The sequence below is a fragment of the Musca domestica genome, unplaced genomic scaffold, assembly GCF_030504385.1.
Source record: "Musca domestica strain aabys unplaced genomic scaffold, Musca_domestica.polishedcontigs.V.1.1 2, whole genome shotgun sequence".
NCBI classification, from domain to species: domain Eukaryota; kingdom Metazoa; phylum Arthropoda; class Insecta; order Diptera; family Muscidae; genus Musca; species Musca domestica.
Window position 1 is genome coordinate 17,911,384 of NW_026712249.1, and position 22,256 is coordinate 17,933,639.

At 35.5% G+C, this 22,256-nt stretch overlaps 1 protein-coding gene across 1 annotated transcript; it reads left to right on the top strand.

Moving 5' to 3' along the window:
- Window positions 1-887: 887 nt before the first annotated feature.
- Window positions 888-22,243, top strand: LOC101901255 (cytochrome P450 306a1). Its single transcript, XM_011294177.3, has 7 exons — window positions 888-1,049; window positions 1,206-1,322; window positions 8,409-8,718; window positions 9,238-9,386; window positions 17,193-17,401; window positions 17,657-18,020; window positions 21,543-22,243. Exons 2-7 carry the CDS (start codon window positions 1,305-1,307, stop codon window positions 22,041-22,043), a joined length of 1,551 nt encoding a protein of 516 aa, XP_011292479.2. The 5' UTR covers window positions 888-1,049; window positions 1,206-1,304; the 3' UTR covers window positions 22,044-22,243.
- Window positions 22,244-22,256: the final 13 nt, after the last annotated feature.

A 22,256-nucleotide genomic window follows, 5' to 3' on the forward strand; every position in this document is an offset into this window, starting at 1 on the left:
CTATACTCCTTCTGATATCTCCCCCACAAAGGGTCAACATCTTGAATATTCATGAAGCTCATAAAACGCGAAATAAACATCCGATTCCATTCAAAATTGGTACAACTTAGTGTTTCCATCAAAACAAAATCCGTTATAAACATGGTAATCGTTGGCCGTTTGAAGGCCATAATTCGTACCAAAGGTGACAATTCGAACAAACCTAAACTTATTCTATAATTTGATACTATTTCCGACATTTTTTGCTTCCATTCAAAAAAAAAATTTTAAAAACTGTAAAAATTATGGGTTTGATTTTGTTACAGTTTTTTTATCTCACTCTGTATCTTAATTACTTGACACGTTTATTTTCATATCAAGTCATATCAAGTCTTCTTAAAATCGGAAAGTAAGAAATCACAACTATTTTTTTTTTTTTGATGCAAACTGTCAATCCCATATTTTTTCGTTACAACATAAAATTACAAATATCCATAAAAATAATATCATACAAGTTCGTACACGACATGTCAAAGCGACAGGTACCAACCAACCAGCTAACAAACCCATTGATGTCTTCGTCCCTTTTTCTTAAACGGCCAATAAAAAAGCAAAACAAAGATTATCGATGAAAGAGTACGCATTTCACTTTCTCCATTGTCTTCAGACTGAGTGACTGACCGATTGTTTTTGTTTTCTTTTTCTGAGTGTCTGTCAGATGCACAGACAGCGTTTTTTTTGTCGGATCTCGTGTTGACGGAAATATTGCGTTTGCGTTTGGATTTTGCTAAGTGTATTTTTACATTGGGGTTGTTTTATGTATTGTTTTTGGTGTTGCTATTGTTGTTGTTGTTGTCGCCGTTGTTGGTTTTCAATGTCGTCCCGCCTTGAGTCCCGACTCATTTCGAATTTTTAAGTAGAATCAGTGTTAGTGTGACAACTGAAGTTACCGGTACCTGACTGCCTGCCGTCGCTGCTGGCCGTCCGTTCATCGTTCGCCGATCGTTTACCGTTCACGTTATAAAGCGATCGTTTGTTTTATTTGGGATTTGGGTATAGCTCAACACAAAGTAAGTAGAGGAATTTTTGTTTTGGTTTTTTTTCGTCTTTTTTTTTTTTTTGGAAATATTAAATTATTTTACTACACTGCAGACAGTCATTAACGAATTTTTGTTTAATTTTTCGATGTCTTCTTCTTTTTTTTCATTTTTTTCGGGGGGTTTTAGAAAGTTTTTTTGTTACTTTAGTTCGACCAAGCGCATGCGGCTATCGGTTTTGGAAAAGGTACTTGTGACGGAATCGAAGACCAGAGATTGTTTATAGCTATGGAATTTTCACCACCGGTAAGTTGAGAAAAAAGTTTTGTTTTCCCTTCGATTTTTAGTAGAATAAGTTCAAATCTCTACGGAAATGAGGTAGAAGAAATTATGAAGGTCATTGGTTTAAGAAAACAAAAGTCATTGAAAAATTCAATTGAGAATAACTTCAAACAATAAATGTTAGCCAAGAACGGCATGAGAATTAAACAAATGTTGATACAGAGAATGGGGGAAACTTACTATATTACTAAGGGACCAAAACTGTCAAAGGATCGGCAACCTCCTTCAAAATTCTTAAATTGGCCAATAATATTATTGGTCGAGTGACAAACACTTCAAATATCATGAGAAGACCTCATCAGATTACGAATTTGGCACCTGTACCAGAACATGGGCCTTGATGGCAATTTTGCCCAAAAAGTTGGTCTACGGAATCTTATTCTAAGGAACAGCAAAAAGTTCTACTTTTTGGGTTCTTATTTTATTAAAATATGAAAAGAAAATTATTTTCTAATTTTTTTCGGATTGAGCTTATAATGGCCTAAAGGCATTAACAATTGGAATCTAACGAAGTCTGAATACAACAAATTTGAACAGAAAAAAGCATATGGAATTTGTAACAGAAAATTGCATATGCAGGTCCAGGTCTTCGTATAGCCCCCATATTACGGACTCTTTATATATTTTGACGGTTTTAGCGATATTTTTCACCGAAAAAAAAAATGTCCGCCTGTGGAAATCACCCTAGCTTCCGAACGAAATTAATAGGTTGCTAAAATGTTACAGAAATGTATATTATGTCTGCAGGACTTTCAGTATTGAAAATGGGCCATGTATGTCCACGTTTTGTATAGCCCCCATATAGCGGCACCTCCCGATATTCGGTATTTTGATTATTTTAGCGACAATATTCTGCGGAATTGTTTCAAATTTGGTATTTGAAGTTCATAATGGACACCACAACCTATGACAGAAAATTGTCTGTGCAGGTCCACGTCTTCGTATAGCCCCCATATAACGATACCTCCCGACATTCGGTATTTTCATGATTTAAGCCATATTATTCAATTTTTCCTAGGGCGGATCTACTTTCAATTCTTTACTAAGATTATTTCAGGTAGTAGAAAAAGGAGGATCTATTCAACTATTTAGCCATGGATGTTTCATTTTTTTTTTGTCAAGAGCGTAGCATTTTTTTTGCAAGGAAGTATTAAACATGTTTTGAAGATTTTCGGTACTTTTTAAATATGTACTGGGTTACAGAGTCCATCCAACAAACAGCTTCGAATTAAAAAAAAAATATTGAGCTCTTTTGACTATTTTTCCTCCAAGATAAAGACTTTCCTTTAGATTATTCCAATTTTTCACCCTTTATTGGGCAGGTTCCGAAAGCGTTGGCAATATTGTCCATTCCTTTTGTGGGGAAAGTTCCAAAAGGAATGGACTGATATCTATCATCTTAACAGCAGATCATGTGTTGATAGAAATATTGGGTTGTGACGAGTTTGAAAGGAATTGGATGCCCATTTTGCGTCTTATGAGCTTCATCGCTATTTAAATATTGACCCGTTGTAGGGGAGGTACATGAAGGAGTAGGTTGATATATCCCATCTTCATACTTGATCATACTGAAATATTAGGATATGTGAAATTTGAATATAATCTGATTATTATTTTGCATTTTACGAAAGTTGAAATTATTCAAAATTTTGATCCTTTGTATGGGAGGTACTAGAAGAAATGCTCCGGCATGTTCCATCTTCACACCAAATCACGCTTTAGTATAAATATTGGGATGCTTAAAAAAAATTGGGTGCTCAATTCATATTTTATTATTGCTTTGGTAATTCAAAATTTTGACAATTTTAAGGGAGGTACCAGAAGGTGTGGGCCGATATCTACCAGCTTCACAACATATCTTGTGCAGATAGAAATATTGGGGTGTGACAAGCTTATTTAAATTGAATGCTCATTTGGCGTTTGAATAACTAAAACTATCATAGGCTGTTAACAATTTTGACGCGCTGTGGGGGAGGTACCAGAAAGATTGAACCCGATATGTCCCATCTTCACACCAGATCTTGTGTTAGTAAAAAATATTGGGATGTGTGAAATTTGAAGACAATCAGATTCTTATTTCACGATTTTTAAGAGTAATAATTATTTCAAATTTTGACCCTTTGTGGGGTGGGCCGATATTCACCACACCTGACCTAGTATTGATAAAAATATTGGGATTTGCAAAGTTTAAAACAAAATGAAATGAAAAAATTATTTTCTTTGAACATTTTCATATTTTGTGGGTGAGGTACCAGAAAAATGGACCGATGTTGCCCATCATCGAACTTGATCTAAGTTTGACAATAATACTATGATGTACCAAGTTTGGACTAAATCGAATACTGCCTTCTAGAGTTATCGTTCGCACCAACCAGACAGATGAACGGACCGACACCCCTAGATCGACTCCAAGTGTTCTGAAACGGATTTGGTCCAAAGAGACCTAGGGTCCGTTATTTCGATTAGGCACGTTTTGGGTTTATCAAATGATATATAATCTCTATGGTCATTTGAGGTAGTTTTTCTAAGAAGATTGCCCAGATACGATAAAAATTTTGGCCCTTTGAAAACTTCTCCCCTAGGAGGCAGTTTGTCCAAGAAAGTCTCTCTAGTCCATCAACTCATATTGAATTTTTACTTCCTTGGGAGAAAATTTGATATGAGTTCGTGGACCAGATAGACTTTTTTGAACAGACTACCTACGTTGTAAAAGGGCCCAAAATCTTTATAGAAGTTTGGTACAATTTTTATTTATTTTTTAAGAAAAAAAAAAATTAATAATGTCAGACATTGTTAAAAAGGGGACTAATTTTGACTATTTCTCAAATAAAAAAATTAAATTTCTTTGACTAGTTGTTCTAAGAATAATGTCTAACTGCTATAAAGCATTTTTAAAAAAAAAATCGTTTTCCAGTAGTCTGACCATAAAGGAAATATTAAATTTTTGTCAAAGTGTACACCTTCTCCACCACTACACAGGCTTTACTATGAAGTGAACCCATTTTGACCAGGTGGCTAGGTTGTCTGCCAATTTCCCCCTCTTTTTTCCAGTCACATTTCAAAATTATGCTGTCGTATTCGAAACTATGGACCATTAGATGAAGATTTCCAATTGCGTATTGAATAAAAATACAAGCCTATTCACCATCTTCTGTCTGATGTCATAAAAACTGTTTTTGTTTTTTCGATTTTTCATTTTATTTAAATGGATTCTCATATAATTTCGGGAAAATTTACATACACGTGTTTTTAATGTAAAAAAATCTTGATTTTATTAGATTCCTGTTTGGGTTTTTATGCCTTTTTGTATACTTGTTTGCTTTTGGTCACAAACCAATCAAATATTGTCCATCGATGTAATCAGATCAGACTGCCATGTGGGTTAACCTTCACCTTTTTTGTAGACTAGAGGTTTTGACAGACATTTTTGACGTCTGGGCAAACCGTGTGTTGAGCCATTCAAAGAAAACAATGATTGACCAGTTGAAGTTTTCCAATAATTCATAAACTTTAGGCTATTGATCGAGCATCATCAAAGACCACATGTTTGGTGTTACAAGCAACATGTCTCAAAACAAATAAAAAGCATTATGTTTGGCCGGGCACTTTAGGCACTTGCAATACCCCTTACCATAAGGCAAATAAAACATATTTAAATTAATAAATTATATAAATTTAAAAGTATCTAAATTCCGTATTCCAACGTGTTTCACTTCGAACTTTAAACACCAGAGAGATCAGTTGGATAATGCAGTTAATGTTTTTAAAATACCATCCGATAGAAAATGTGACCTTAATCGTCAAAATACTGAATATCTGGAGCTGATACTGTATGGGGGCTATAGGACAACATGGACCTGTATAGACAATGTTCTGGAGTTAGAAGCTCTTACAAACTCTTAACACCAAATTTCAAAAATGTTGTCGAAAAATGTGACTAAAATTATAAATGTACCGAATATCGGTTATATGGGCTCTAAAGGAAAACTAAGACCACATACAATGCAAACTATTGTGGCACAATTCAAATAATTTTGGGCTACATCTTGATTTCAACAGAAACAAGGACATTGTTTAATCAACGACTATTTAGAGGTGCTACAAACCTAATGACACATTTAAAATACCCTTCTTTCCAGGGTAAGGGCTATAAAATGAAACACGAGTAAGTTGTAGCTGGCGGAAGGTGTCAATATTGTTTAAATGTTCAAATGTTTCAATTTTATTATCATTATTATACCCTCACCATTCTATAGGAGGATACATTAACTTTGTTATTCCGTTTGTAACTCCTCGAATTGCAAAGTAGATATATTCTGGATCATCGTAAAATTCTAAGACGATTTAGCGATGTCCGTCTGTGGAAATCACTCTAGCTTCCGAACAAAATGAAGTAGGTTGATAAAATTTTACTCAAATCTGTATTATGTCTGCAGGACTTTTGGTATGGAAAATGGGCCATGTAGGTGCATGTTTTGGTACAGCCCCCATATAATGGTGCCTCCCTAATTTCGGTGTTTTGGTGATTTAAGCGACATTATTTACCGGAAATGTTTCAAATTTGGTATTTGAAGTTCGTAATGGATACTACCACCTCATATAATGATACCTCCCGATATTCGGTATTTTGATGATTTTAGCGATATCATTCACCCGATTGTTTCAAATTTGAAATTCAAAGTTTGTAATGGGTACTACAGCCTATGTCTACAAATTTCAATTAAATGTTCAATAAAATATAATTTTTGCACAGATAGAAAAACAATAATCCGATTTTGCTCCAACGTGGCAAATCCTAATATTTGCGGCATTGCTAAGTCAGGTGCGAAAATGGACAATATCGGTCCACTCCATCAAGTACCTCCCCCACAAATGATCAAAATTTTGAATAATTACATCTCTCATAAAATGTGATGTAAGAGTCCGATTGTCTCAAAATTTCACATATTCCAATATTTTTATAAACCCAAGATCTGGTACTGAGATGGAATATATCGGTCCACTCCTTCTAGTATCTCCTCCACAAATGGTCGAAATGTTCAATAAAATATATTTTTTGCTCAGAAGGGGAAGCAATTATCCAATTTTGCTCTTTCTTTGCAAATTCTAATATTTGCAACAGTGCTAGGTCAGGTGCGAAAATGGGTAATACCGGTCCACTCCATCAAGCGCCTCTCCCACAAAGGGTCAAAATTTTGAATAATTATTACTCTTATAAAATGTGGTGTAAGAGTTCGATTGTCTCAAAATTTCACGCATACCAATATTTTTATAATCACAAGATCTGTTGCTTAGATGGAATATATCGGTCCGCCCCTTCTGCTACCTCCCCCACAAAAAATCGAAATTTTCATTATCCATTAAGCCCATGAAACGCGAAATTAACATCTGATTCCGTTTAGACTTGGCACATCTGAATATTTCTATCAACACAGAATCTTTAAAAAAACTGTAGAGATTGTACCATTCCTTCTGGTATCTCCCCCACAAAGGGTCAAAGTTGTGAACAACAAAAACGTTTATTAATTTCGAAATAAGCATCAGGTACTCCGTATATCCATGAAGCTCATACAACGCGAAGTTAACATCCGATTCCATTCAGACTTGATACATCCCAATATTTCCATCAACACAAGATCTGTTATAAAAATGTTACAGATCGGACCATTTCTTCTAGTACCTCCCCCATATAGGTTTCAAAATTTTGAAAAACAAAACTCTCAAAGAAAACGAAATAAGCATTCAACTCACTTCAAATTTCACACATTCATACATTTTTGCTAACACAAGACTTGTTTTATGATATATGTATCTGCAACCCAATTCTGGTACCTCAACCACAAAGAGTCACAATTTCCAATACTTTTACCTGTCATAACTTGCGAAACATGTCAACGATTCTTTAAAACTAAATATTTCTCGCAACCAGAATCCTGATATGAATATGTATTTAATGATTTCGCATAAAATTGGATATAAATATTCGATTTTCTTATAATTTTCCCATATCAATATTTTTATCTGTATTAGATGAAGTATGGAAATAGAATACTTCGGCCGACTATATCTGGTACCTCACGCACATTTTAAAATGCCCTCAAAATTATCACATATTTCATATAAAGTGAAGGAAGTAGTCGATATAGCCCAAACCTGGCACCCCGCAATGTTTACGTCATATTTTTTAGGTCGGACACGAAATGTACAATATTGGCCCATTCCTTTGGAACCTACTCCATAGAGGGGCACCAATTTGACCAATCATATCAAAAGTCAAAATATATTTAAATAATCGAACATTGGCTGAGGGTTTACATCTGCTATTTTTAACTTCTTTTAGATATACAATGGAAATAGAGATTTCTTTTCTTTGGTGACTTATAGTAAAATTTGATGAAGATTATTTTGGTCTTTGACGTCATCCTTCTAAAATTATGCTTTGTTAGAGATTTTTGCACAGACCCACAAAAAGTACGGCTTTAACTCTAAAATTCATAAATTCCTCGCTTTCCGCCTTTATTTAGCTTACTTTGAAATGTAAACTTTAAAAACGCCGATACAGGTGTCATCTGTTTTTAGCTCTCCTTTCCTAATCTACAGGATTATTTTTGAAATTATTTCTTGTGTCGGTCCTGCCTTTCCTTACTTATTTGCCATAATTCTCATAATACTACAATCTAAACGATAAACAATTAATTCTATCATCTTGAAATTCTCAGTTTCAATCAATTTCAAAAGAATACACGCTTCCTGAAAATGCAAGTGAATCATAATCTTGTTTATACCCTTGGTCGCCTAAGAACAAACGAAACGAAATTCTAGAAATTCCAGAAATTCTATCTTGACCACAAGAAAATTCCATTCAATTTCATTGCCAATCATGGTAGCCAACATTCCTTTGGCATGTATCAGCCAACCACGTGTTGTTGAAATACAACTACCTGCTGTCCTTCACACACACATACACTCACACAACCACTTTGTTGTATATCCTTTTGACGGCTTGTTTTTTTACTAAAATATTTTTTCCCAACCTTGTGTTATTTTTAGCAACTCTTTGCCATTGTTGTGGCTTCAATCGTATTTCTGATACGGATAGTATTTCTACGTGTGCGTCATCAGCCGGGAGGACCATTTGGTATACCCCTGTTGGGCTATTTGCCATTCATAGACGAGAAAGCACCATACAAGACATTGCAGCGTTTGGCTGTGAAATATGGTCCCATCTATAAGCTGAAAATGGGCAATGTCAATGCGATTGTATTGTCGGATGCTGCTTTGGTAAGGGAATTCCTGAAACGTGAAGAATTTACAGCGCGCGCACCATTGTATGTTACTCATGGCATAATGGGTGGTTATGGTAAGTAGTCGTATTCTTTTTTTGTAAGCAAAACAAAAGATTTAAGACACAAACTTGATTTTTGACAAACTGAATAAATTAAAAAAAAATTAATAAATAATTAATAAATTATTGGATATTAGATAAATAATATTTAATATTTTGAAAGAAAAGAAAAATGAAATCATTTTTTAAACATAAAAAATTTTTTAAATAAATAAAAAAAAATATAAAAAATAAAATAAATTAAAATAAACAAATAATAAATAAATTAAACAAAATACTGAGCTTTGAAAAAGGACAATTAAAAAATTTAATCTGTCCGGTAAAATTAGCTATTAATTTAAAGAGAATTAAAGAAATGCAAAAAAAATGAAGCAAAACAAACATTTGAAGAAAAAACCTTGTGCCATCTTTAAACTATATTCAGTTAATACTATTCCTTAATAACACACAACTTAACCGACAGACATTTATAATCATCTAAAACGATATTTATTCTCTTTTCTCCTCTTCCCAACCATCTGCCCTCCTCTGCAGGTCTTATTTGCTCCGAAGGTCCTTTATGGAGAGATCAAAGACGTCACACAATTGATTGGCTCAAGGCATTGGGTATGTCGAAGAAATTTGTCGAAATGCGTAGTGGTCTGGAACAACGCATCGCTAAGGGAGTCCAGGAATGTGTACAGGTACGTGATGATAGAAAAGAAAAACAAGAAAACCAAAAAAAAAAAAAAAATGAACATCTTATAAATAAGAATGGGGTTATACAATGTTGCAGAAGACAGGCTGTGGTTCTCAAGATTTTTGTGTTTTATCTTTTGTGTTTTGGAGTTTGGTTTGCTTTTTTTTCTTCTGGCGGTGTATCCTGTCTGTCAATTCGACTGAGTCATAAAAATGAATGAATGAGGGTTAGGATTCTTGTTAATTTCTTTGGGATGTGCAAAATTCGAGAAAATAATGAGGGTGGATCGATGGAGCGAGGAAAATTATTGATAGTTGAAGGGGTGCAATCGAGTCGACAGGGTATTAGATATGAAATCTAAGACTAATTCAGAATTAACCAGTAAGGACGGGTAAAAAGTCGGGCGGGACCAACTATATTATACACTAAACCAGTATGTGTATTTAGTAGAGCTCCCGTAACATAGAAGTTTATATTGGGAATTTATGTGAAGTAGATCATACCAACTATGAACCTTATTTGAATGGGTATCATGGTTTTAGAGAAGTCACAACTATATCCAACTCTGAACGGATTTTCAACAAATTTGACGGAGGTTTTTGTATTTCTAGTACCAAACAACATTGCTGTATAGTACATGATATGACTTTGATATAAATTATGTTAAACAATATTTATTTGCTGATATTGCATATACAGTGAACAATAGCCATAAAATCGGATGAAGATGTATATCGAAGTTATATAAAAAACTGAACTGATCTCGATGAAATTTGGAAAATGTATTATCGAGCAGTATCTGATACCCGGTGTCAAATATCAATGTTTTGGAGTGCATGTTACTCATGTGAGAGACTTTAACACCAAATCGGAAGAAACAAATATATGGGAGCTTTAGCTATATCTGGACCGATTTTCACCAGAAATTGAAGTACTTGTTTCTAGTATGAATTCAGTCGGAAGTGCAAACATTTAGGTAATTTGTGCTGATATTGGTCATTTGGTGGACAATTAACCAAAAATCAGTTGAAGACATATAGGGAGCTATATCTTAATTTTGAACAGACTCTCACCAATTCCAGTACGGTTCGTCCTTGGGCCAAACAAATATTGTATGGAAAATTTCATCCCAGTCGGATAATAAATTTTGGGTTGCCCATATTCGACGGACCTTTGGGCCCTTTGGGTCCATTCCAATCGACGAGGCTTGTCCGCAGGCAACATTCTTTGCGTCAATTGAATTTTGTACGGGAACAAATGCAAATCAATGCGAATAATCCGTTGTAAAGTGGACCGAGAAATGCCCAACTGCTGAGAACGGCGTTTTTGGGATGTTCCTGGGGACCTCTCAACACTGACTCGTACGGCAGCGATATTCTCGGCCGATCGCCTTGGTCGACTTTTATATGGCTTCTTCGGATTAGAAAGAGCCTTACCAGTCGAAAATTTTTCGTATTAACGCTTAATGGTGTTCTTAGAAGGCGCACTTCTCACATTTTTTAATGTTTTAAAAGCACGTTGAGTTTTCACAATTGACTTCTTCTGTTGAATGTAAATTTTAGAGCGCTCGCATGGCGTGTATTGGTTCATGGTAAAAATCAGCTTGGACTGACGCTTCAAACGCCGTATGTTATTAAGCGATGTGACATCTCTGTCAAAAGTAATGGCGTTGCCAGATGGGTCCGTCGAATATGGGCAACCCTGTACACAAAAATACATGAACAGACGGACTGACATGGATAAGTCGACTCAGAAATTGATTCTATGAAGATCTTTAAAAGTAACTAGGGTCTATCCCGCTTTCTTCTCCATTTTACAAACAAATGCTCAAAGACATAATACCCTCACCACTATGTGGTGTAAGGTATAAAAACCTTAAGAAACGTGCTAATCGCAACGGGGGAGTAAGGTAGAAAAAAAGCGTGGTTTCGTTACGAGCCACCAAACCTCATTACTCTCCGTGGTTTTTGTCCGGGGATATTCTCCCCAAGATCTATGGCAAAATAGGCAGTTAATTTTGTAATTTTGAGAAAAATTTGTGTCCCATAAAAATCTGAGGTAGTTCTCGAGGTCTTGGTGCGTAGGAGTGTGATAAGGCTGGGTTTTGCGGAAATTTTTGCTAAAAAGTTACGAAAAGTACTAAATTGTACTATAAATTGAGTACTTTGCATGTGGACAAACAGAATGTGCAAGAATTCTAAGATTTGGAATGAGAGTCACTGATGGAGTGCGACATAGATGTACCATCTGGTTTTTGGAAATTCGAGCTTTATGATTACGAAAAGTTCTAAAATGGTACTAAACTTCTCAAATAGTACCATTTGGCATTATATGAACGGATAAAGTTTAAAATTTGAAATTTAATATGAGAATCAAGGTTGTAAATTAAGATTGATATTTCGTGGGATCAAGGGAATTTGGCGAAGGAATAGAACTGGAATCTTCAAATTTGATGCTGAAGTCTCCGATGGTATTTGAAATGCGTCCTTTATTTTTGCCAAAAATTGCGGATAGGCCGGAATCCTCAAATTTGAGATTGGGGTCTCTGTTGGTATCTGGGATAGAGATATAGAGATGATTTTGGAAATGTGTACTAAAATTGTACGAAAAATACTAAATAGTACTAAATTTGGTATTGGGTGTGGGGTTAGGGCTTGTTTCGTCAAATTTGATATTAAGGTCTCTGTAGGTATCCGGTGTAGAGATTTGGTGAATGTTTTGCAAATTCGTCCTATATTTGTACGAAAAGTACTAGATTTCTAATTTGGTGAAGGGATTGGGCTGAAATTGGATATTGAGATCGTTTTGGTATCTGGAATTGAGATATGGAGTTGGTTTTGGAAATGTGTACTGTAATTGTACAAAAAGTACATAATGTTACTAAATTTTTTATTGGGTAAAGGGATAGAGATGAAATTCTGAGATTTGTTGTGGAGAGAAAAATATAGTTTTGAATAAAAAAATTGGATGGGAATGAAAATAGAGAATTATTTTGGTTAATCGGTTGAAGGTTTAAAAAACATACATTTATGAGATATCAGGAACAACAAAGTTATAGGGCATTTGGAGTTGATTTTGTTATGTTGATACGTCTGTCAGGCATTCGACTTGGTTCAAATTTTTCCATCATAATTCGTTTTTTAAGATTTCGAAGATTTGTGATATAGGTTGATTTCTTTTAGCATTTTTTATAAGAAAAGTTAAAAATGTTGAGAAATTTCTATGTCTGATAAAAAGCTAAGTGCATACCTGAAGTTGTCGGGATTTCATGGTAAAAATTATAAAAAGTTTAGCTCTGTGAAAAATATATTTCATTGTTCTTAGTACCTTAGCTAGACTAACGACTATATGAACGTCATTCGCAAAAAATCCTATTGATATATTAGAATCTATTAGGTACTTTCTTTGTTATTTCAGTTTTATTCTGTTTTTAAACCTTTCCCCCATTTACTTCCCCTTATGGCATAATTTTGTTCGCTAGCATTTCCTTTGAATTCAACAACTTCACCTTTAATTCCCAAAAATTCATATAATACCGCTAAAGTGATATGTTTTTTTTTTCTTTTCAAACCTCTCTACGTCCCATCGTAATTCATTTACTGAAATTGGCTGTCGGGCATAGATAACTAAGTTCAAGATGATGATGATGATCATTACGATGATGATGATATAATGATGCAAACAACCACGATCATCAGCATTGAAATGGAATTACGTATAAATATTTATGTGTACGAATGTACGTTTGTTGGTTCCTCCAATAACATTATATTGGCATTTGTTAAGTGAAGGTTAACTTTCCGGTATAACAGTCCACATACGTCTGATGTCTGTCTGTCTGCTCGTCTGTCCGTTTGTCTGCATGGTCTGGCTGTCGAAATGCAGCTTGCCTCCTGCTTTGCCAATCGTTTAGCCGCCAGATAGCCAGCCAGGTTGATTCATTGATCTTTTTTATTGTTTGATGGTCGGAATGACTGTCGTTCGGTCGGTCTGTCGGTCTATCCATCAGACACAAGGCATCTGACGTTGTTTATTTGACTGACTCTTTTTAACTTTCCATTTTATTTTCGCTTTTACTGAGACAAAAAAAAAAAAAAAAAAAAAACTTTGAACTGCGAAAAACACATGGAATGTATTCCGGAAAAGGGTGACATCAAACTGGAATGATGACGTTTGATTTATAGCCAGATTTTTGGGCACTTCGGCGATTTTTTAAACATTTTTCAAAGAATTATCTGGAATTTGAGGGCAGTTACGGTTTACTTACCACCAAAGACGTCAATATAGATCCAAATTTTGGTATATTTTTCATATAACGGGATTACCATATATTCGGTATTCTGGTGGCTTCCCCATCTTTTACAACGGAATTTTTTGAAAGTTTCTAGTGGGTGTCTAACTGTCTTATAAAAATTTTTTGGTATATGTCGTCATTTTGTCATTATATATTTGATGATGGATGATATCAAAAGTTATGTCCGCCGAAGTTATTCCACTTTGTGTTGGGGTATTATAAGTTAGATTGGGCCAAAAATTATGTAACACCTCGAAATATTGGTCTCCCACATAGGAACCTATATATGGATCTTCCTATCTCGCCGAGCAGAGTCGATATAACAGTGTGTCTCGCGGGTCCATTTTAACTTGTAGTCAAGCTACAGGTCGCAATTATGGTCCGAACCTCTCGATATTCAAAATAGAGGTGGGATTAAGGTTAGAATAGAACCATATTTTTTTTTTTTGATCGCAAAATATTAGTTAAAATGGGCTTCCAAACATATTGTAGTTTTGTAGGGTACCACATGGTCGGCCCCGCACCTCCTTTGCTTACTTGTTTACTGTTATTATTATCATTATCAATTTTGGTGCAAAGTTTGCACCTGGATTTTCTTGGATAAGTAGTCATTTATGTCTTTAAATAGTGTTTTCTGGTCCTAAGTTCTTGTTTTTGGCGACGATTCAAGTCTCGATGAGGAAAACTTTCCAAACTTCTTAAAGAGATCTTTCTAGCATATATGAAAGGATTTTTCTGGTATATATCACTTGGTACATCACATCCAAATACTTCCACTAACACAAGATCTGATGCGGAGGTGGAACGACTTCTTCTGGCACCTCCCCACGAAGAGCTAATTATAACCTCAGCCCTATAACTGAAGAAGGTTTATATCATTTGATACGGCCAAAACGTGGCTCATGGAAATAACGGTTTAAGGCCCCAGGTCTCTTTGAGCCAAATGCGTTTCAGGACATTTGGAGTCGATCTAGCAATGTCCGTTAGTCCGTCCGCTTATCTGTGTGGCTGGTGAGCATATAAACTTTTGAAGGGAGTACCCAGTTAGACACCCATTAAAAAAAAAACTTATTGAGTTGGGAGATCAGAGACATCGGACCACTTCCTCAGGTACCACTTCCACAAAAGGTCGAAATTTTCAAGGACAATATTTGACTGCACATTTATAGCAAGGATCATTCAATTTTGCTCCAACTTTGCAAATCCTAATATTTTCGTTAGTGCTATGTCAGGTGCGAAAATTGACAATATCGGCCCACTCCATTATGGACCTCCCCTTCATAGGGTAAAATTTTCGAATAATTATAACTCTTATAAAATGTGAAATAAGCACCAACTTCTCTTAAAATTTCACACATGCAATCATTTTCGATGGGAAGATGGGATGGGTGGGAAGATGGGATATATCGGAGTACTATCTCTGATACCTCCCCCACAACGGGCCAAACATTTGAATGAGTATAGAACTCATAAAACATAAATGGGTTTTCAAACTCGCCACATCTCAATATTTCTATCAACACAAAACCAGTTGTGAAGATGGAATATGTCGGACCACTTCTTCTGGTACCTCTCCCACGAAGGGTCAACATTTTGAATAATTACATATGTCATGAAGGGTGATTCTCTTCAAATTCCACACGACCCAATATTTCTACAAACACAAGATCTTTTATAAAGATGGCACGAATTATGGCCTTTAAACGGCCAATGAAACCGTCACACGCTGCCCGAATGTTGCTCTGCGGTTTTTGGCCCATTCCCGGCGAAGCGCTTGCTTGATGTGATCGACACTTTGGTATTTTTTAATGCCAACCATGCTTTCCAAAATACTCCAGACATAATAGTCCAACGGCTTGGTATCCGGAGATTTTGGTGGCCATTGTGCGCTGGAAATGAAGCGAGGAACCTCATTTTGTAACCATTATTGCTGAGTGCCATGGTACTGAGTCCTGTTGGAATGTCCAAGGTCCGCTGCCAAAATGTCTTCGTGCCCAAGGCTTTAATACACCCTCCAGAATATTTTCGTGATAATATTCGGCATTTATTCTGATGCCACAGTCGATTAATACGAACGGCCATCACCATGGCCGGCGCTTGAGTTCTAGTGGCCAACCGAAGGTGCACATTTCAGCTTTGGCAAGTTTGTTTGTAAACTGCTGGACAACGAATGTTTTCTCATCGGAGAAAATCAAATTCGGCAGTTCACCACTTTCGGCCAAGCGAAGCAACTCTTTACCTCTTTTGAGTCTATTTACTTTCTGTTGCGATGTAAGTTCTTGCATTTTTGGGAATTTCAATGGCTTAACCCCGATCTCATTTTTCAATATTGACCGAATGGAATATTGCGATATGTTCAGCTCAAGAGCCATTTTTCGGCCACTGCGACGCGGGTTTCGATCAATTCGCTTCTTTACTTTTCGAACCATTTCTGCTGATGTTGCTTTTTCCTCCGTCCACTTCCTTGACGTCGGGCTACCAATATCATGATAACGAGCGATGATACGAGACACAAAAGATTTATTCACATTTAAATGCTGGAGTGCTCTAACGATGGCCACTTATGATTTCCCAGCCAAATATAAAGAAATCACACTTTCGCACTTGAATTCCATCACGAATAACATTTTTTCTGGAAAATTCTCACCAAAATGCTTTTGTTCGCTTGTAAGCAATATAATGAGCTGACAGTGGAATCATTTTAACAGCTGTCGGACGAGTGGTTTACAAATGACAGCAATTTAAAGTTGGTTGCATTTTTTTATCTTGCACTGTAGAGCATATCGGTCCATCCTGCTACTTCCCCCACAAAGAGTCAAAGATCTCCAAATATTTCGCCGATTTTTTTATGTTCTCACAATTTTAATTTTAGGTTTAGCGTGAATTATTCATCCTGGGACTAGAGTAATATCTAGGACCTATCTTTATGGTGTACACAAAAAATACGGTCAAATACTAAGGGTATATATCTGTGGGCAAAGCGACTGATACCTGTTAATTTGTTAAGGCCTCCAAAAGCATTTTTGGTGGGCCCATCAACAAGCCATTCTTGATCTTCTATGATTTCTATTAGAATGTCCTTAAAATCTTCTTTAATTATAGGCCATGAAAAATTACTAATCGAACCATAAAATTAATATTTTGGAATGTCGTTATAGTCTCCTTTTTTTAAGAAGACCATGGAACTTCATAGACGAAAACCATAAACTAGTATATGGAGTCCCTTATGGTCTCTACAGGAACCCATTTCTGGACTTGGAAACGAAGATCTTTGAAATCCCATATAAAAATTCTAACAGACTTCCTAAAATAGACCTTTATGATTCTCCACAGAATTTCTTTATTCATAGCCTTTTTGGAATTGGAAAAAATCCTATGCGATCCTCAAAACAATTGTCAAACTTTTATTCTAGCACTTAGTACATTTTCCATAACAATGGTTCCCAATTCTCTCCCTGTTTCCAGAAATGCATTTATGTTATTTTTCTTTTCCTTTTTTTTGGTTCTTTATTGCAGTGTCTTCAACAGGATTCTAAGAACTTATCAATGGCTGTGAATCCTCTGCCAGCACTTCAGCACACTCTGGGCAACATAATGAATGACTTGGTGTTTGGCATCACATATGCACGCGATGATGTCACTTGGCGTTATTTGCAGGAATTGCAGGAAACGGGCGTTAAACTAATCGGTGTTTCGGGGGTAGTCAATTTTCTGCCATTCTTGAGGTGAGTCAGCAGTCGTGGCAACTGTAAAATAAGCGAAAGTGATGGATGCATTGCGGCCAGCAGGTAGGTAGTAGGTAGAATGGATATACAAAACAATATTTCACCTCAAGAAGAACAGGGAAAAGAAAAATATTGGCTAACTATAGCTGCTGGCTGCAATGCATATCCAAATACATAAATATTTCTTAAAAAGAAAAGTAAAAGAGTCAAAGATGTAACAAAAATGTTTCTATTGCCATTATGTGTGATTTCCAGATTTTTACCCTCGAATCGTCGTAATATTAAATTCCTCTTGGACGGCAAAGCGAAAACCCATCAAATCTATGATGACATTGTACGAAAATGTGAAGAAAAGATGCAAAAACGAAAATTCCAACCAACGAAGGAATCGCTGAAGAACACATGTATTTTGGAATTCTTCTTGGAACAAAGAGAAGAATTGAAAAATCATGTTGACCTCTATCATCGTTCCAAATACGATGAATATTTTTGCCCCGAACAGTTGCGCCATCTATTGGCTGATCTATTTGGGGCTGGAGTTGATACCACTTTGTCTACCTTGAGATGGTTTATTTTGTACATGGCCAAGGAGCAGGAGATTCAAAAGGAACTGAGAGAGGTAAGTTTATGGATTTGAACCTATGACATAAATTTGAGGGCATTTAATACTCAAAATAACTCTGCGCAACAAAAAATAACCACAGGGAAAAGTTTAGATCGAATAGCAACCTAAATAGAGGCAAGTTCTACCAAGTCCACCTTTTGGTCGTTATCGGATTAAGATTCCTCGGGATCCGTGCATTTTATGTGTATTTAAAGCCTCATGCCAATCAATAAAGTGGTCTTTTTGGTCCTTTTTTCAAATTGTGGTAAAAACTTCCTTAATGAAAATTTTACTTTTGTGTGGGAGGTACCAGAAGGGTTGGTTCGATATATCACATATTCACATCAAATCTTGTGTTGGAAGAAATATTTTGATGTGTGGAATTTGGAATGAATCCAATGCTTATTTCGCACTTCATGAGTGTTTTGCTGTTCAAAATGTTGAACACTTCCTTGGGGTTGTGCCACAAGAAATTTACGGATATACCTCACCCTCACAGCAGATCCTGTCTTAGAAGAAATAGTGGGATGTGTGAGAGTTGAAGAGGATCAAATGCTTATTTCTCGTTTCATGAGAGATATTATTATTCCAATTGTTGACCCGTTGATGGGAGGTACCAGAAGGAGTGGTCTGATATATTTTATTTTCACACCTCTTCTTTTGTTGATAGTAATATTGGCACCTGCCGAGTTTAAAAGGAATCAAATGCTCATTTCGCATTATATGAGCTTTATTAGTATATATAAATCTTCCTATCTCGCCGAGCTGAGTCGATCTAGCTATGTATGTCCGTCCGTCCGTCTGTCCATGTTAATTTGTAATCACTCTACAGGTCGCAATTATGACCCGATCTTCACGAAATTTGGTATGGAGGTGGGGTTAGGATCAGAATAGAACCCTATTTCTTTTGGTGATGATGATGATCACATAATATTTAGGGGTCGAAATGGACCAAAAAACTGAAAAAAATCCTGATTTTGCAGTTGCTCTACAGGTCGCAATTATGGACCAATCGACGCTGAAATTAGCATGGGGCTAGAGCTTAGGGCTGGGTAGAAGCCTTCCAATTTTGATGGCCATCGGGTAATATTTAGTGGGTGAAATAGACTATAACATTTATGTTAAATAAAAGTCAAATTTCCATTAAACCGCGAATATTTTTAGTTCCGGCGAAATCATAAATAGATGAACAGGTCAATTCTGACCGTTACGTACATGCCGATAGTAAATATATCGGATATATATAGCGAAATATATACAATGTGTACATACAAAGGAAAGGAATGTTAGATGGAATGCTTATATTTCAAGAATGACTGGACCGATTTTGACAAATTTTGTCAATTCAGAATGTCCTCTTGACATAAAAGTATAAAATCTAAAAAAATCGCATAAAAATAAGTCAAAAATGATCTTAATATAGATTTTTTGTATTTTGTGACATTTTTTTATTTTTTCATATTTTTTATCGCATGCGATTTTTTCAATTTGACTTATAATATTAAGGTGTACATTTTGTAATATTTTTCCACCTTACAACACAGGTTTGGGATATTATATACAGATTGCAATTATCGTCCGATCCTCACGAAAAAGGTAGGGTTGGGCTCAGAAGGACTTGGCCTATTGTCTTTAAAGATGTCCGCAATATATTTAGGGGTTGAAATGGACCAACAACTGAAAATTTTCCTGATTTTGCAGCCGTTATAAAGGTCATAAATAGAAACCAAAGGACACGAAATTTCGCATGAAGTTATAGTTTAGGACAGCGGGTAGAATGGACCACTACTTTTGTCTGAAAAATACCAACATTACTTACAGGCGATAGCCGAAACACACAAAATGCGAACTTCTGCCTTTTTTGCTGATTTCGTTGACGAATATAGCCAAATATCATAGACAAGAAGTTCGTATAGAAGAGTCTAAATTTGGAGATACAGAGGGGTCTCTTGCTTTTGGAGATGATCGCAAAATACGACAGAGTGCGTAAATATTGGGCAAATGTCCCTGGTCAAAATGCTAAGGGTAATATCTGGGCAGTGCTCCGTCACATAATTTCAAAAGCGAAATCTTCCGAAATGGATTTGAACATAAGGGGACTTCTAATCTATTGTAGTGTTGTAGGGTATCACATGGTCGGCCCCGCACGACTATAGCCTTTGCTTACTTGTTTTTGATCTCTTGCTTTTACTTAATATGTGGAATTTTGGTATATATTCAAAATGTTTCAAATCGATATTCAAATTATGGCGCCCAATGTTGACGATTTTTTTGTTTTTGGTGTAAATTTTGCCTAGCCTATTATACCCTCCACCATTCTATGGAGGGTGTATTACCTTTGTCTTTCCGTTTGTTACTCCTCGCAATATTCAGAATAAACCTACAAAGTATATATATTCTGGATCAGCGTAAAATTCAAAGAAGATCAATGTCCGTCTGTCTGTCTGTAGTAAAAACGCTATTTTTCGAACGAATTAAGATAGAAGGCTTACATTTTAAACACATGCATAGTTTACTAGTAGGCAGGTTAAGTTCGTAAATGTGTCATGTCATCCACGTTTTCGTATAGCACCTATATAACGGTACCTCCCGATATTCGGTATTTTCATGATATTAGCGACATTATTTACCCAGTTTGTGGCGCCCAACATAGAATTGTGGTTTTAGACGGTTCTCCGTATTTTAAATTCGTTATTTTTGTACACAAATCATTCGTCAAGAAATCGTTCCATATCAAATTTTCCCAACTATGGAGCACAACGTTGACGACTTTTTTAATTTTTTTCATCTTATTTTTTAATAAAAGTGTAAAATTTTGGTAAATTTTCAATATTTTTCATTTTATTGCTATATTCTGGAGAGTCTGAAAACTATTTCTTTTTGATGAGAGTAAAAATAAATTAAATGAGTAAAAGTTATCATTTAAATGCATATTCTCTCGTTCGCATCCCATGCATTAAAATTTATTTATTCATTCACTTATTTCAATATCCTTTTCAATATAACAAAAAATCTCTCCAATGTATTTTATTTCCACAGAAGTGATTCAGAATTATAAAAAAATTAGAACAGAACATAAAAAATTTAGGTCCATGTTTTCCTATAGCGCACATATAACGATACCCACCGATACTCGGTATGTTGATAATCCTAGGTACACGAAATTGTTACAAAGTTTGGTATTTAAAAAGATTTGGTAGGTGACAATCCTTGAAATATAAAATTTCCTATAGAGGTTCCCGCTGTGGTATGGCCCCCATACAACGGCCTCACCCACTTTATGGTTTTTTGAAAAGTTTAACAGCATTATCCGAACGGTCTTACTGGTAGTTGTAGTTTAATGTGGAAATGTGTGAATTCAGATACTTTTATATAAAAATGTTTTCTTTACCCAAAGATCCGGCCGAACTTAATGTTTTTTACGTGTTATTTCTTAGTTCTACTTTCACATTCTACTGCGATTTTTACCGGAATTATTTATTGTTATTGTTCATTTCTCATTCTTTAATTGTTTTTTATTTATTTGTTTCTTTTCAGCATTTACAAAAACTACCCAAAGACAATATTACCCTAAGCGATTTAGAAGAAATTGACTATTTACGAGCTTGCATATCCGAAGTGCAACGCATACGATCGGTGGTGCCTCTGGGCATTCCTCACGGCACAAAATGGAATGTGAATGTCAATGGCCATGGCATACCCAAAGATTCCATGGTGCTGCCGCTACAATGGGCAATACATATGGATCCAAAGGTGTGGCCCGAACCCGAAACGTTCAATCCTCAACGGTTTCTCAACGACGAGGGTGGCTATCAAGCATCTATCAATTTTATTCCCTTCCAAACCGGAAAGCGCATGTGTCTTGGTGAAGATTTGGCACGAATGATGTTGCTCTTATATAGCGGTTTTCTGGTTAGAAATTTCGAATTCCATTTGAGTACAGATGATGCAGAACGCGTTGATGACATTTTCGATGGTGAATGTGGCATAACATTGACACCCAAAGAATATCGTGTGACATTGAAGGCAATTAAATAAAAATGCAATATTTGTTTTTGTTTTTAATTTTAGGTATTTTTTCGTTTCAAAAAAACATATGTATTTAGATATATTTTTAGAAAATTATTATTTTTTTTTTTAGATTTTTTATGGTTTTTTTTTGTATTTTCTTAAGACAATTTTTATAGAACTTAATTGGTAAAAATAAAAAAAAAAATAAAATAAAAAAAAATAATTAATTACTATTTAACA